Below are 15,269 nucleotides of genomic sequence, written 5' to 3' on the forward strand. Positions count from 1 at the left end.
CAAAGAGGCAGCATAATTGATTTTCAAAAAGTTATAATGTAAAGAAACTTAAAATAAAAGAAAAATAAATTACCATAAAGATTAGGAGAGCTGTCAACGTGAAATGTGCCCCTCCTTTTTAAGTATACCATAGCATGATATTCTTCCACGGGAGCAGAATATGTGTACTACAATAGAAATGTTTCAAACATAAAGGGTAAGGCTGGAGATTAGTTTTGGTCTGTAAAAACACCTTGCGCAGAACACTAAAGCAAATAGTTTTTTCTTCATTTTAATTATGAAAAGGGTTCATATATTGTTATTCAGTTTGAACAAATTATATATAAACACTCAATTATTTCTAAAAGAAACAAATGTACAATGCTTGCCTGAAATATTCATTCATTCCCCTTCCATACCATACATACTCGTAAGGGTTTTGGGGGCTGCTGGAGCCTATCCCAGCCTACTTTGGTCAAAAGGCAGTAGAATGGAATATATGTATATGTGTATGATATATAGATATGTAGATATGTAGATATGTAGATATGTAGATATGTAGATATGTAGATATGTAGATATGTAGATATGTAGATATGTAGATATGTAGATATGTAGATATGTAGATATGTAGATATGTAGATATGTAGATATGTAGATATGTAGATATGTAGATATGTAGATATGTAGATATGTAGATATGTAGATATGTAGATATGTAGATATGTAGATATGTAGATATGTAGATATGTAGATATGTAGATATGTAGATATGTAGATATGTAGATATGTAGATATGTAGATATGTAGATATGTAGATATGTAGATATGTAGATATGTAGATATGTAGATATGTAGATATGTAGATATGTAGATATGTAGATATGTAGATATGTAGATATGTAGATATGTAGATATGTAGATATGTAGATATGTAGATATGTAGATATGTAGATATGTAGATATGTAGATATGTAGATATGTAGATATGTAGATATGTAGATATGTAGATATGTAGATATGTAGATATGTAGATATGTAGATATGTAGATATGTAGATATGTAGATATGTAGATATGTAGATATGTAGATATGTAGATATGTAGATATGTAGATATGTAGATATGTAGATATGTAGATATGTAGATATGTAGATATGTAGATATGTAGATATGTAGATATGTAGATATGTAGATATGTAGATATGTAGATATGTAGATATGTAGATATGTAGATATGTAGATATGTAGATATGTAGATATGTAGATATGTAGATATGTAGATATGTAGATATGTAGATATGTAGATATGTAGATATGTAGATATGTAGATATGTAGATATGTAGATATGTAGATATGTAGATATGTAGATATGTAGATATGTAGATATGTAGATATGTAGATATGTAGATATGTAGATATGTAGATATGTAGATATGTAGATATGTAGATATGTAGATATGTAGATATGTAGATATGTAGATATGTAGATATGTAGATATGTAGATATGTAGATATGTAGATATGTAGATATGTAGATATGTAGATATGTAGATATGTAGATATGTAGATATGTAGATATGTAGATATGTAGATATGTAGATATGTAGATATGTAGATATGTAGATATGTAGATATGTAGATATGTAGATATGTAGATATGTAGATATGTAGATATGTAGATATGTAGATATGTAGATATGTAGATAGTAGATATGTAGATATGTAGATATGTAGATATGTAGATATGTAGATATGTAGATATGTAGATATGTAGATATGTAGATATGTAGATATGTAGATATGTAGATATGTAGATATGTAGATATGTAGATATGTAGATATGTAGATATGTAGATATGTATATATGTATATATATGTATATGTATGTATATGTATGTATATGTATATATGTATATATGTATATATGTATATATATATATGTGTATATATATATATATATATATATATATATATATATATATATATATATATATATATATATATATATATATATATATATATATATATATATATATATATATATATATATATATATATATATATATATATATATATATATATATATATATACATATACATGTGTATATGTATATATGCATATAAGCATATATGCTTGAGAAAAATCAAATCGGAAGTTTAAAAAAATTTAATTAAATTTAAATTAAATTTAAAAAAGACCATCGGGGCATCCCTAGTTGAGAGGGTAGTATTATTCAATAAATAACAGAAGAATAGAAAAAATGAAACAAAAAAAACAATTAGACGATAGAGTTTTTATCCACACACTGTATGACAATATACCTGGTGTATTTGACAGGTGATGTCAAAATTTGATGGATTCATGTCATCACTCTCCACATAGGCATCTAGCACCACTGTTTGCCCCTCAATGACCAACACACACTGGTAATCCAGCTCTGTATCCTGCAGACCAAAAAAAGACTTTTGAAAAAGATCACTGGCAATGACAATCACCATTAATGGACACTTCAAAGATTGTGCTTATGTGCTATTGAGTTGTCCGCATAGTTGTACCTGATATAGATGTAGATTGCGAGCAAGTAGAGTGATTTTCCTCTCCACTCTGATAGGGAGTAATGATGAACCCTGGACCTTTTCCACACAAGGGCAAGCAGAAGAACCCCAGCTGACATAAGAGCCTTCATCCCCCTGGCAGATATGAAAAAAATATATATTGTTCCTCTGTGCTATCTGCTCAAATCCAACCCAAAGCAAAACCACATCACCGAGACTTATATCAAGTAAGGAGTTATTTGAAAAACTAGTCGTTTTCAACACTGTATTTTATAAATTAATAGTTGTATTGGTCAGTTGAATAGATCATACTGCAGAGAAACATTTTAGAGTCGTGAAAAAAGTTTTGGAAAATGTGAAAAAATGTAAACAAAAGAAGATAGGAAGATACATTTGCGCACCTCAAAAGAAAAAAAAACTCTTTAATATTATACTATTTAATAGAACCTCCTTTTGCAAAAATAAACAGCAAGATGCTTTTTGGAACATTTATCTTGACAGGTTTGATGGTTTCCAGCCCTTTTCAGCACACTTTAAATCACACCATAAAGTTCTAAATAATATTCAGGTTTGGGGGCTATGATGGCCATTCACAAACATTATACCTTTTTTCACTGTGTAAATTGTCTTTGTGAATTTTTGTCAAATTGTCAAACTTTAAATTTGTCACAGATGCTTAAAGATGGTTCTAAAGAATCTACTGATACTGACTGTAATCTTGCAACCTTCAGCTTTGACAAGATAGGGTGTATCAATAAGAAGCATGTGTTTGTATGGGCTGTCGAATGTTGTGTTCCTCATCCTTAATACGTAACACCTATGTAATTAGTTTCATGAGCCCACAGCACTTTATTTCAGAATGAAAATAGCATGTTCGAATGTGCTTTCGCATACAGCAAGCAACTATTTGGGGAATGTCCACAGAAAAGCTTTCATCAATGCAATTCAACCATACTCCATATTTTTGCGCAAAATGTACTGAATAGTTGAATACTGCACAACGACAACAGCAACCAGTGATGGCAGCAATATCATGTTATAAGCCTATAAAATGGGTCCATCGGTTGAATTCGACACTTCTCACCATCCTGTGCCTCTGCTTATCGGAGATTACTGTGGACCTGTGTTATGGTTAATAGTTTTACATTATTATATATTTGCTTGCAATCAAGAAAGTGCTTCGCGGTTCCTCAATTAGACTAAACAAAAGGGAAGCCGAATCCACTTGGACAGCTGGAATGTGGAGAAGAACCTACGGCTGCACATGTGCTTCAGTTGTTTTGACTATTTGACGTCTCACTTCTGTTTCCCACCCCTCCATTGAGAAAAGAGACGTCTATTGTAACTAGGATCTTTGAAGTTAATAAACAAGGAAAAGAAGCATGTGACGCCAGAACGAATGAGGACTAGACCTGAACTGTTTGATTTCTCCTTGTAAGAAATATCCAAAAGATTGTCTTTCCTCTTTATTTGTGTGTATCAGCCTGCCACTAAGGACCACAGCTAAGACTTTGCCCAGGGCCCTTTACTCATCTCCCAGTGGAAACTGACAGGGGAACAGCAAAGTTTTTGTATTGTTCCCCTGAACAATGTTGTGCAATCTGTTTTCATGTCACTTGAGTTGATTTGAGACTTACAGAATTTTACATAGGAGTTGAAAACAGGAGAAATACTTACATATGACCACTGTAAATACATTTCACATGATTGGCTTTGTATGTGTATGTAGGTAAAAAGGCAAGAAGCTTACAAAAAATGTGTATTTCGATAACTGGTGTGAAAGGTGATAACTAGTGTAAAATCAAGAAACAAGGGTGGCCAGATGTGCATGAGCTTGTTTAAATTACACTTCCACACTTTCCTGAATTGCTATAAACTTTTTTTCTCTTCACAAATATTACTTTGTTTGTTTCAATACATATTTAACTGAAAAATTAAAATAATGAAAATTATCTGAGGTGCCCAAATGCATAGTGCCTTATATTGCCCTAAAATCACCAATAAAATCTTAAAATATCTTAAACGGAACCTGAAAATATAAACACACACACGCACATTAACACACACTTCAGTGAAAAATGAAAAGTAAAAAAGAAATGTTTTAAAAGATTAAAAAAAGAACTAAAAAACATAAGAAAGGTCTTATGGTTAAAGGATAGTCCAATCAGCTGAGAGAGGGAGTAGCTGGAGTTTTATGAAGATGTAGAAAGGAGTTTTACAAGAAGAGGGCGACAATATCTAAACTCACCGGAAGGAAGCTGTCAGCAGGATCATACTGATAGTCCAGCTCAGTATCCACCAATTGAGGATGAACTGGGGATGCACGGTCAACTTCACCATCACCGGAAAGCACGGAGGCAGATAAAAAAGAAGCGGTATAATTTTCTGAAAGGACAGTGCCATCAGCTTGGATGTCATCTTCCTTCTTGGGCCACAGCACATCAGAGTTGTTGTCTCTATTTTGAGAGTGTGTATTAGAGTATAGTGGGGGTACAGGGGATGGTACCTGGGTAAAATATAGTAGGCTGGAAGACTTGGGTTTAGCTGGTTCACCCTTGGGAATGGACGTTGGCTGAGGGATGCTAGATGATGGAAGAGTGAGGGGATCTACCCAGTTGAGGGTTCCTCCTAATTCTTGGGTGTCGACTTTGGGCATCTCCGTCAGTACTTCCATAGAGTCCACCTCAGAGTCAGGAGGTGGGACCACCAGAGGTATTATGAGAATTTGATCCCCATCAATGGTTGCTGATATAAATTCTGTACTTGGCGTAACTTCAGCACCCTCCACGCCAGTTTGGGTGATGACCACGACTTTATCTCCATCAGGGAATCTATTCATCCCAGTTGTAGTGTCTCTAGGTAACCACGTGATAGGTGCTGTTTTGGTGATGGCCAGGGTACTTGAGGGCTGAGGGTTGGTGTGGGTGTTAGTCATCTGAAGAGCAATGGTGTGTTGGGGCAAATGGGTAACAGGGTTATGCTCCGCTGGAGTGGTGAATGCAGTAACAGGAGCTGTAGTAGTTGCGGCAACACTTGGTGAGGTTGTTATGGGAACGACAGTGACAGTTTGTGTAGTTGTTGCGGCCCTAACTGTGATGGTGGTCTGGGTTGTAAAAACCTTTGTCTCCTTGATTGTCAAAGGAGCTGAGGAGGGTAGTTTAAACTGTGACAGTTTGTGTTAGGGGAAAGAACAAGGGGGACAATGATCAGACAAAAATAAAACAAACAGCAAAAAAAACTACAAACAACATAAATAAAATGAAATCACTCACACAACCATTTCTATGCTCCTACTGTGGTAGGAAAAAAATGTCTTTGTAGATCAGAAGGCGATCTGAGGACTGACAATTTTTCAAAATTGTCAGTGTTAGGAGGGAGTTGTCTTGTCTCTTACCGTGCCTTTTAATAGATAAATGCTGGTTTCAATCAGAGTGATCAACAGCTCTCGCTATGAAGACATAGCTATACCTGGGCGATAAGTTGGGTTTTTAACGGCTAAAATGAGGAACATTTGAGACAGGAAGATGAGCACGAAAGCACCTTACGGCTTGGACAACCCGTTATCGGTGCTTTCAAGCATGTTTAGATGAAGAACCGTGATGCACCTTATTAGGCTGTGTGCAGCTACAGTGGTCGTGGCAACACACACTATAGCTGGCCACAAGCAAGAGGAAGATCGGTATTGGATTGGATTGGATAGGTTTATTCATCCCGTACTTGGGAAATTTCATTGTGACAGTAGAAAAAAGGGGGAATGCAGATACAGAAAAAAAACACAGTTACAAGTCAGACAGTACAGTCGCAAAGGCTGCAGAACAACAAAGCAAAAACATGTCAGGCGAAATGTAATTTTATGTATTTTTTTGCCGATAATGTTGCACTTTTGTGGCATTTATTGTTATTTATTGAGCTGCAATGCACATATGACTTGGGAATGAACATATGGAATGACAAAAATGCATATGCTTTTGAGCACCATAAGAACATCCACCATTGAGGCTCCAGGCACTTCACCTTTCATTCGTAGCTCACTATTTTACGGTTCTACCAGAAGGTGAATAAACGTACCTCTGGCTTTCTAACCCAAAATGTCGCACCTTGTAGTGTCAGTATGTATAAGTGTTTTGAGGGACAGTCATTTTGGTGAGCTCAATAATATTATATCATTTATCATTGATTTTATTGTAATTTGAGTCACTCATTTATACATTTTTCGTCCAGCTTATCCTCACAAGAGTCGTGTGGGTGCTGGAGCGTATCCCACTGTACAGTGGGCACTAGGCGGGGGACACACCCTGAACTGGTTAACAGCCAATCACAGTGTAATTTTATTCCATAAATAATATTAAACCAATGATAACAAATATATTTCATTAATGTATTCACAGTAGTACCTAAAAATTTAAGATGTTTATTTTGGAAATTTAACATAAAATTTGATTGAGCCATTACGCACAAATTGTCCGAAGCACTTCATTGTATCTTTTCCAATTAAGATTTTTCAGTTCATCAAATACAAAAACGCAGAAATTTGAGCAAAATAGGGTAAAAAGCTTCAGTGTTGTAGATAGTTGCCTACATTAATATAGAAATGTAAAGTATATGAAGATGAGGTGCTGAAACATACGGGATTAATGCGTTCCAGGACCGAGCTCATATGTCGATGTACTCGTATCTCAAATGAACGTTTCCCATAGAAATGAACCAAATACAAATTAATTAGATACCACCCTCTGTAAAAAAACACAAAAAATGGGAAATTACATTGGAAAAACATTTGTATTGGTTCTAATTCACCATCTACTGACAGGAACAAATAACTCGTGGTTATAAAAATGAAAATGAAAATCAGACATAGGCATTGTCGTCATCATTGACTGACAAAAAAGCCTAGTAGTCATCATACCCTCAGCAGCGTATGACGAAATTGTATAGTGCATCTCCACAAGTTCGTCTTCCCAGGCAAAACACATTTATGACATTTATTTATGGCATATTCATACTTGTTAGCTCTTCGCCTTGAGCGCCATTTTCCGGCGACTACAAGTTGCCTCACCGATGCCAACAAGAATAAGATGGATCACTTACCTCTCAGTCTTTATACTTACCCTCCCTCAGTCAGCCTGTGGAAGGCAGATCTGCACCAAACGACCTTCCTGTTACTTCAATTCGACTTGACTTAATTTCATAGTAGGGATATGTGTAGTCACGTCACGTGTTGCTGCAGGTTCAGAGACCTGATGGCTGTTGGGAAGAAGCTGTCCTTGAGCCTGTTTGTCCGTGCTTTGTAGGACCTGTAGCGCCTGCCAGATGGAAGCAACTGGAACAGGCTGTGTCCAGGATGGTATGGGTCTCCAACAATGGACCCGGCTCTTCTGAGGTACCGGGGGTTGGCAATGTCTTCTAGTGATGGCGGAGAGCAGCCGACGATCTTCTGGGCAGTGTTTATCACCCTCTGCATGGCTTTTTTGTCTGCTGCCGTGCTTCCGGCATACCACACTGTAATGCCGTAAGTCAGGATGCTCTCCACAGTGGCTCTGTAGAAGGTTGCCAGAAGATTGGTGTCCAATTTGTCCCTTCTCAGTACCCTGAGAAAGTGGAGTCGTTTCTGGGCCTTCTTCACTACCACTGTGGTGTTTGTAGACCAGGAGAGCCTATCTGTGACATGGACTCCCAGAAATTTGAAGGATTGGACCCTGTCTACACATACTCCGTTAATGAGGAGTGGGGCCAGGTTCGTGCTGCGCTTGCGAAAGTCCAGGATAATTTCTTTAGTCTTTGTGGTATTTAGTGTAAGATTGTTTGCCGAGCACCAAAAAGACAGTTTGTCGACCTCGTCTCTGTAAGCCGACTCATCCCCGCCTGAGATGAGTCCGATCATAGTGGTGTCATCAGCGAATTTGATAATAGAGTTTGACTGGTGGGCTTGTGTGCAGTCGTATGTGTACAGGGAGTACAGGAGGGGACTCAGTACACAGCCTTGTGGTGAGCCAGTGTTCAGTGTAATAGAGGAAGAGAGGTGTGGACCCATTCTGACAGTTTGTGGTCGGCCAGTCAAGAAGTTCTTTATCCAGCAGCAGATTGAAGAGGATAGTCCAAGGTAGTAGAGTTTGTCCTTCAGAATGTCCGGCTTCATGGTGTTAAAGGCTGAGCTATAGTCAATGAAAAGCATCCTCACATAGTTCCCCTGGTGCTCCAGGTGGCTCAGTGCTGTGTGTAGAGCCATGGCGATAGCATCCCAAAAAAAGGCTTACCGTATTTTCTCGCATATAAGCCGCATTCGCATATAAGCCGCACCCTTAAAATGATGTATATGTATTTTATTTCATTCATCAAAATGAATTTTGTTTACAATTTGATCATAATAATGGTTCGTTATGGCGTTCCGTGCATGTCAATTTTAAATTATGCGCATATAAGCCGCACCCTGGGTACAGTCAACCTTATTTTTAGCGACAAATATGGCTTATATGTGAAAAAATCCGGTATTTTTAAAAGCGTGTGGTTGTCAACGAGTTCATATTTCATCATAATTAAGGCGGCTCATAATATTTTGTCAGCTTTCATGCCAAAACACGACGCACTTGACAAAGTGCCGCACCCTAGTGGCGGCTGGCAGTCATAAGTCATCCTTGATTTCATTCTGTCTAATTAACGCGGGCGCGACAACGACAAGATGATGTAATTATATGAAGAATATTTTTCATGTCTTCCTGGTGGAAAATTTCCGGGGGCCTGCCAGTCTCTTTAATTGCATTTATTGGTCGGAAAGAAAAACGGAAAAGAGAATACAGCCTGTTTTGTGGTCGTAATCAAGTTAAAGCACAAGGGAATCGGTTTAGGAAATCTCTGGATAACCATTCAAATATGTTTTTCTTTATTTCATATTTACCGGACTTAAGTAGACGGTGAAATATCCCCCTAAAAATCAGCAACGGGAGCCGAATCAAGTGTCCACTGAGTGATAAATGTGCAAATATGTATCTTAGCATCCGTGCACAGGCAAAAAAAAATAAAAAATATATCACATTTGTGAGGCCGTCAGTGATTTACGACAACCGCGTTCTAATTGCACGCCGCCACGCTCCCAGGGATACGCATTTTTTTTTTTAACATGGGTAGTCACCATTGATGGGCGTGGGCGTCCAATCCCGAAAAAGTGATAAAAATGTTAACATTTTAAAAAGACACTAATTGTCAGCATCGGTTTTCTTTGAATAAAATGTTTAGTTTAATCCGATAAATCAATGCAACAATTACATTGATAAAAACGTCTATAATATAATACAGGCATCCTTATATCTATACATATACATCTATACATATACATATACATATACGTATAATATACATATATATATAAATATACATATTTTTATGTATAGTTGTTTATTGACTAACTGTCTTAATTTACGTGTAAATTTCAAAATGTGTTTTCGAGATTGGAGGCGGGGCTATATGACGACGGCTCGATCCAGGTGAAAAATGGCTCCCATCAGAGCAAGGTGGCGGACATAGCGCAAAAAAAATCATGGCTTCTATCTCTCACACATGAGCTTTTTTCCTCACCTCAAGTCGTGCACCCCCCGCTAAGCCCCACCCCCTTCTCTGACAAGATCAAAGCTCGCCAAAATCTCTCGCCGCATTATTTCTGACGCTTTCCCTTTGACTTTGCTCAAAAGAAACCCGAAAAAGATGAAGATGATTGACAGCAAGACTGAGCCAAAGTTCCTCATCATCCAAAACGGTAATAAAACACTACCTTTGCGGAAAGCGCAGAGGGAGAGAGGAACAGAGAGAGAGAAAGATAACGCGCTTGTAACTTAACATAAACATTAATTTAACTTATGTAAATTAACTTAGATTGTGATACAGACACTTACAAATAAGTTTTAATCTTAGTTTACACTAATCTAATGTTTGAATTTTTTTACTTTTATTTTAATCAGGCTTGGCTCTTTTTTCCTCGCTTCCACCTTCTCTTTGAACCTGAGTTTTTTTTTAAGGAACCTATCTAGGATTGTTTGCTTTTGTCTCCCCTTCAAAATATTACAAAAATGTTGCACAAATGTCCCCAAAATAGGATAACGCATGACCACTTGCCAACTTGTCCGGGTGCTCGTTTCAGCTCAGTCAGGCGTACACCACTATATCGTTTTTTGCTTAATATCGATTGTCATCATATGCCTTTTATTCACACTGCCCATTAGTGAACCTGCTGGCTCTGGACCTATTGTTTTCCCCTGGATTCTGCAAATGACTAACGGAGCTTTTCGCATCGCGGCAACCAGGCTGTCTCGTGTCTCAAAATTGATCTCGTATCTCAAGGCAAATATTTGTTCGGAATTTTACTCGTATTTCAAATTGCTCATATAATGTGGCACTCGTATGTCAAGGTGTCACTATAAAACTATGACTAACAGCGCGTCCGGCCAATGATATGATGTGGTTCATGTCAGGTGTGTAATTCCGAGGTATGAGCAAATGTTATGTACATTGATTGGCTGCGTTTGTTACACGTTATGCCTGTTTTGCAGGACAGCATATAGTTAATAGTTTGATGGAGCTGCTGCCAACATGGCGAAATAACTGGTATGTGGCAGAGCCAATCAATAAGCCAAGGCAAAAACAGAAATGCGGTTATGGTACTGGGGGGACTGTTTTGAGACGACTGACTGGGAGGTGCTGTGCAATTCACATGGGGAAGACATCGACAGTTTGACCCACTGCATCATTGATTGAAAATCACTGAAAATGGTCCAGAAAAAGCTGAAGGGAGAGATATGGAAGGGAAAAACCATGGGTGGGTGTATGTGTGTGTGCGTGTGTGTGTGCGTGCATGCGTACGTACGTAAGTATGTATGTATAGCAGCTAGCTGGTAGCTAGCGTAACTATTCCAAGGCTGTCTTCCATGGTTCGCAACTGTATTGATGCCGATCGCCATGCCACAATCCATTCGCAAGTAGTAGCTAGCTAGTGTTAATCCCGATCGCCAGGCCAAAATCCATTCGCAAATAGAAGCTAGCTAGTGTTAATGCCGATCGCCAGGCCACAATCCATTGGATGTATTGACAAAAAAAACTATATATCCCAGCAGTCACTGCGCAGTACTTTCTCTACGGGAAAATAGTAGAGTTGGGAGCTGACGTAGTTGTCCTATCGACTGATTCATTTTATTTTATTGTGATAACAATTTTAGTATTGGTCCATATCTAAAGCACACTGGATTATAAGGTGCCCTGTCTATTTTGGAGAAAATGTAATACTTTTATATGTGCCTTATAGTGGTGAAAATACGGTATGTGCATTGTGCATGTATGCCGTTACAATTATGTAAACAAATACTCACCACTCTTTCAACATGTGAAATAAAATAAGATACCACTTAACCATTTGGGGTTATGGTCTTTCCTTGTTGCATTATCGTTTTCATATTTGGTATCGTACTGACACTTACATGTTGGTTATAGATGATAACTCCTTCCTCACAGGTCCGGTTGTGGGTACATGAGTGCTGGTGAACACACCAATTGCAACCCCATCTGCTCAGAACGCAACCACGACAACTGAAAACGGATAAAACACAAACCAAAAAAATCTAATTGATACACAACATGAAAAATGAATGCGTTAGGTGAGGGTTGCTGTGAGAAAAATTAAGTGACAACTAAATCTTTTGTTTAACACAAAAATATACAGTTAAGTGGTAACTCTAAGTAGAGGGATATTTGCCACTGACTTGGATATTTGCCATTGACTTAGCATAATTCGTTCCACAACATTGAAAACTACCAACTATAAAGAACCCTTTAAAAATTATAAGCATACATGAAATGTATGTGTGTATGTGTGTACTGTATTTTAACACTTATAGGGTGTACTTTAAAGTCTAAAGCTTTTTCTAAAAAGGATGGGCTCCACAATCACTTGGTGTGCCTTGTTTATGGGGTAAATTCAAACACAATATATCCAATAAAAAAATTAAACCTATATGGCCCATAGATATCTTTACTATGTATCCATGCACCTCCACACAATTTGCAATTTAGACTAAATTATTAAGATTCATCCAAATTATTGATGATATCAAACAAGTAGAAAACAATGCAGAAATTGCATTGATCCAAATTATTGATGATATCAAACAAGTAGAAAACAATGCACAAATGGCATTGATCCAAATTATTAGGTAAATTGTACCTGACAAGTTTAGAAAAAATAATTAATTTAGGATAAGCATGATTTCTATAGGATGGAATAAGAATGATTTTTGTTCAGTGCATGGACCATATCTCATTGTTTTGTCCATCAAGACATGAAATATGCATTAGCGTGAGTGATACTAATGACCATTAAAATATTACAGATTGCATTAGCATCAAACAATTGACGTCAACCAAATGCTGTTAACCTATTTCCTTTGAGAACGGTTAGTGCTGGTAGGACATTAAAAGTTGGTTAGCAGCCAAGAAGCCCCAGACTGGGGATGGCGCTCTCCACTAGTGATAAAAAATTGCACACCACTGATGTCTGATTATGAATGAGTGTGAGCGTTGTTGGGTTTATTCTGTATTACTATTATAATAGTTATATTAATTCATTTCTTTATTAAATCATTCTCTTTCTATTCTCTGTATTAATTCATTTCTTTGTTAAATCATTCTCTTTCTATTTTCAAAGTGTTGCGAGGTCACGAGTATTGCCAAGTCATCTTTAACCTGGACGGCCTGTTCCAGGATGGTTATACAAACAATCCACCCAATCTGGGTCCTTGAGATTTGGTGGGCCCTTGGTGACGAGGCCAGGGCTATTCGGCCAATAACAAGAATGTTGTTATCGTTATGTAACCGTGCACTTCGGGTTTTTCTGTATGTAACCATGATATGATTATGATTATATTATATGATTCTTAGGTCAAGGAAGTTGTATAATTACTCTAATCAAAATGTTGTTAGGTCTAGTCTCCTGTTTTTGTTATTGGTAAAATACTTTGATTGTTATTGTAGTCCCAGATGTTGTTTTTACTCATACGTGATGGAATGATCAACAACTCTGTAACTTGTTTTGATTCATGACAATAAGAGTGGGACGAAAACGTCTATTCGGGGAGACGTTCGGAAGTAGAAGGTGACACTTGCTGACTCTCCCCTTCGGAGGCTTTTACCTGTTGTTATCCATTTCTATTTAATTAAATGTCAATAATTGAAGATGTCTGCCTGCAGTTTTTGATAATTACGGACGAAGGTAATTATTAATGAACCTAATAGCGTGAATGGTTGTTTGTGTTTTTGTGTTTTTGATTGGCCAACCACCAAGATATAATCAATCCCTTAGATATCAAGGTGGAAAAGGATTTCGCAAATTGGAATCAATTTCCGAAATCACCAAAAAGCCCTTTTCAGGGATGGCGGCGAAGGATTTGTAAATTTGAAGTCGATTTCTGAAATCGCCAATAAGCCCTTTACAGAGATGGCGACAACCAATTATGGAAAAAAATATTTAGTCAAATGAAATGTTTAATGAAAAAAGCTGCAGTACTCCAAATGTGAAACGAGGTGGAGGAACAACTGAGAAAAACAAATAACTAAGAAAGCATGATATAAAATTCAAAAGTACCATAGATTTTTAGTGATAATGGCATCCAAATTGTGTTACCAGAATAATTGACTGAATTGACAAAAGTTTCCATATTCCATATATCCAAAATATGTAAAGCCTATTTAGTAGACCATACCAACTGCCATTATTCACTACACGATTGGAGCTGGATGATTAGGCTAATCTGGCTATCTGCGTAAAAGAAAAAACTTCAAAGAAATGCATTGAATTTGGGTTAGCAGAAGGAGACTGTGCTTATTATCAACAGGAAACATGGAGAAAACGCACAAGCAACCCAAAGTGAGAACATCTGTACATGTGTTGCTGATAAGACCAGCAGACGAGAAAATAGCGGGATCCATCTTTGCACTGTAAGAAGGTTCTCTCAGTTGAAACGTTTGAGGAGACAGGTAAGATAAAATTTTGACGTGATCAGACGTAATGGAAAGCACTCCAATACTGATTGGGAAAATTATTGCTCAAGGAGCAATGCCATAAACCATAAGGAACTTTTTATATTGATTTTATTGTCTCCACAAAAAAACGAGTGAAAGTGTTTCATTTGAGACCAAACCTTCTTAGATTTTTGAAGTAAACAATTAGAGAGAAAATAGAAACTACAATGGATAGAAATGTAACTACATTTTGATTTTATGCCTGACTATTGGAAAATGTTGATTAAGAAAGTTTTATAGGAGATGATTGGTAAACTCCAAAGAGAATGGAATGTTACATTTGATAAAAGGACTACTAGTTTGGGATATTTTGAATTTCAAATAACTGAGTTTAGTATGCATCACAATACACATTGTTAAATGAATTGGGACTTGATTACTATGCAATTTATAAGTAATGACTTTCAATTGCTTTAAAAGACAATTATGCTAGAAAATTTTAACCCTGATAAACAAGGGGTGGTTACATTTTAGTGTGTTCAAATCTTTTCAGAATTATAAATGTGTACATTTGTTTTTGGATATTAATTGATGTGAATGTAACTGTTGCAGAGAGCATGTAAGCTTTTTTCCTGAGGAGGTTTGCTTTTTGTATTTTTCCTATTTTCAGTATGATTAGTTAATTTGTGTAATTGCAAGGAAGGAAAAATCAAATATAGTTCTTGATCTTAACAAGG

The 15,269-nt window shown here is 36.7% G+C and overlaps 1 protein-coding gene across 4 annotated transcripts in view; it reads right to left on the minus strand.

The window, feature by feature from the left end:
- Window positions 1–15,269, minus strand: part of plxnb1b (plexin b1b) — a 105,676-nt gene that overhangs the window by 48,844 nt on the left and 41,563 nt on the right. For 3 of the 4 annotated variants that reach the window (XR_013325506.1, XM_077711775.1, XM_077711774.1), the window contains exons 8-12: window positions 11,997–12,105; window positions 4,787–5,701; window positions 2,539–2,673; window positions 2,305–2,427; window positions 74–167 (exon numbers count right to left, since the gene is read on the minus strand). Coding sequence is in view for 3 of the 4 variants with exons in the window: in XM_077711775.1 (XP_077567901.1) it covers window positions 74–167; window positions 2,305–2,427; window positions 2,539–2,673; window positions 4,787–5,701; window positions 11,997–12,105 (1,376 nt within the window). In the remaining variant the exon portion in view is untranslated. The remainder of the gene's footprint in view (window positions 1–73; window positions 168–2,304; window positions 2,428–2,538; window positions 2,674–4,786; window positions 5,702–11,996; window positions 12,106–15,269) is intronic. The other variant, XM_077711776.1, reaches the window with a different exon arrangement.

Source organism: Stigmatopora nigra, unplaced genomic scaffold (genome assembly GCF_051989575.1).
Source record: "Stigmatopora nigra isolate UIUO_SnigA unplaced genomic scaffold, RoL_Snig_1.1 HiC_scaffold_29, whole genome shotgun sequence".
NCBI lineage: Eukaryota > Metazoa > Chordata > Actinopteri > Syngnathiformes > Syngnathidae > Stigmatopora > Stigmatopora nigra.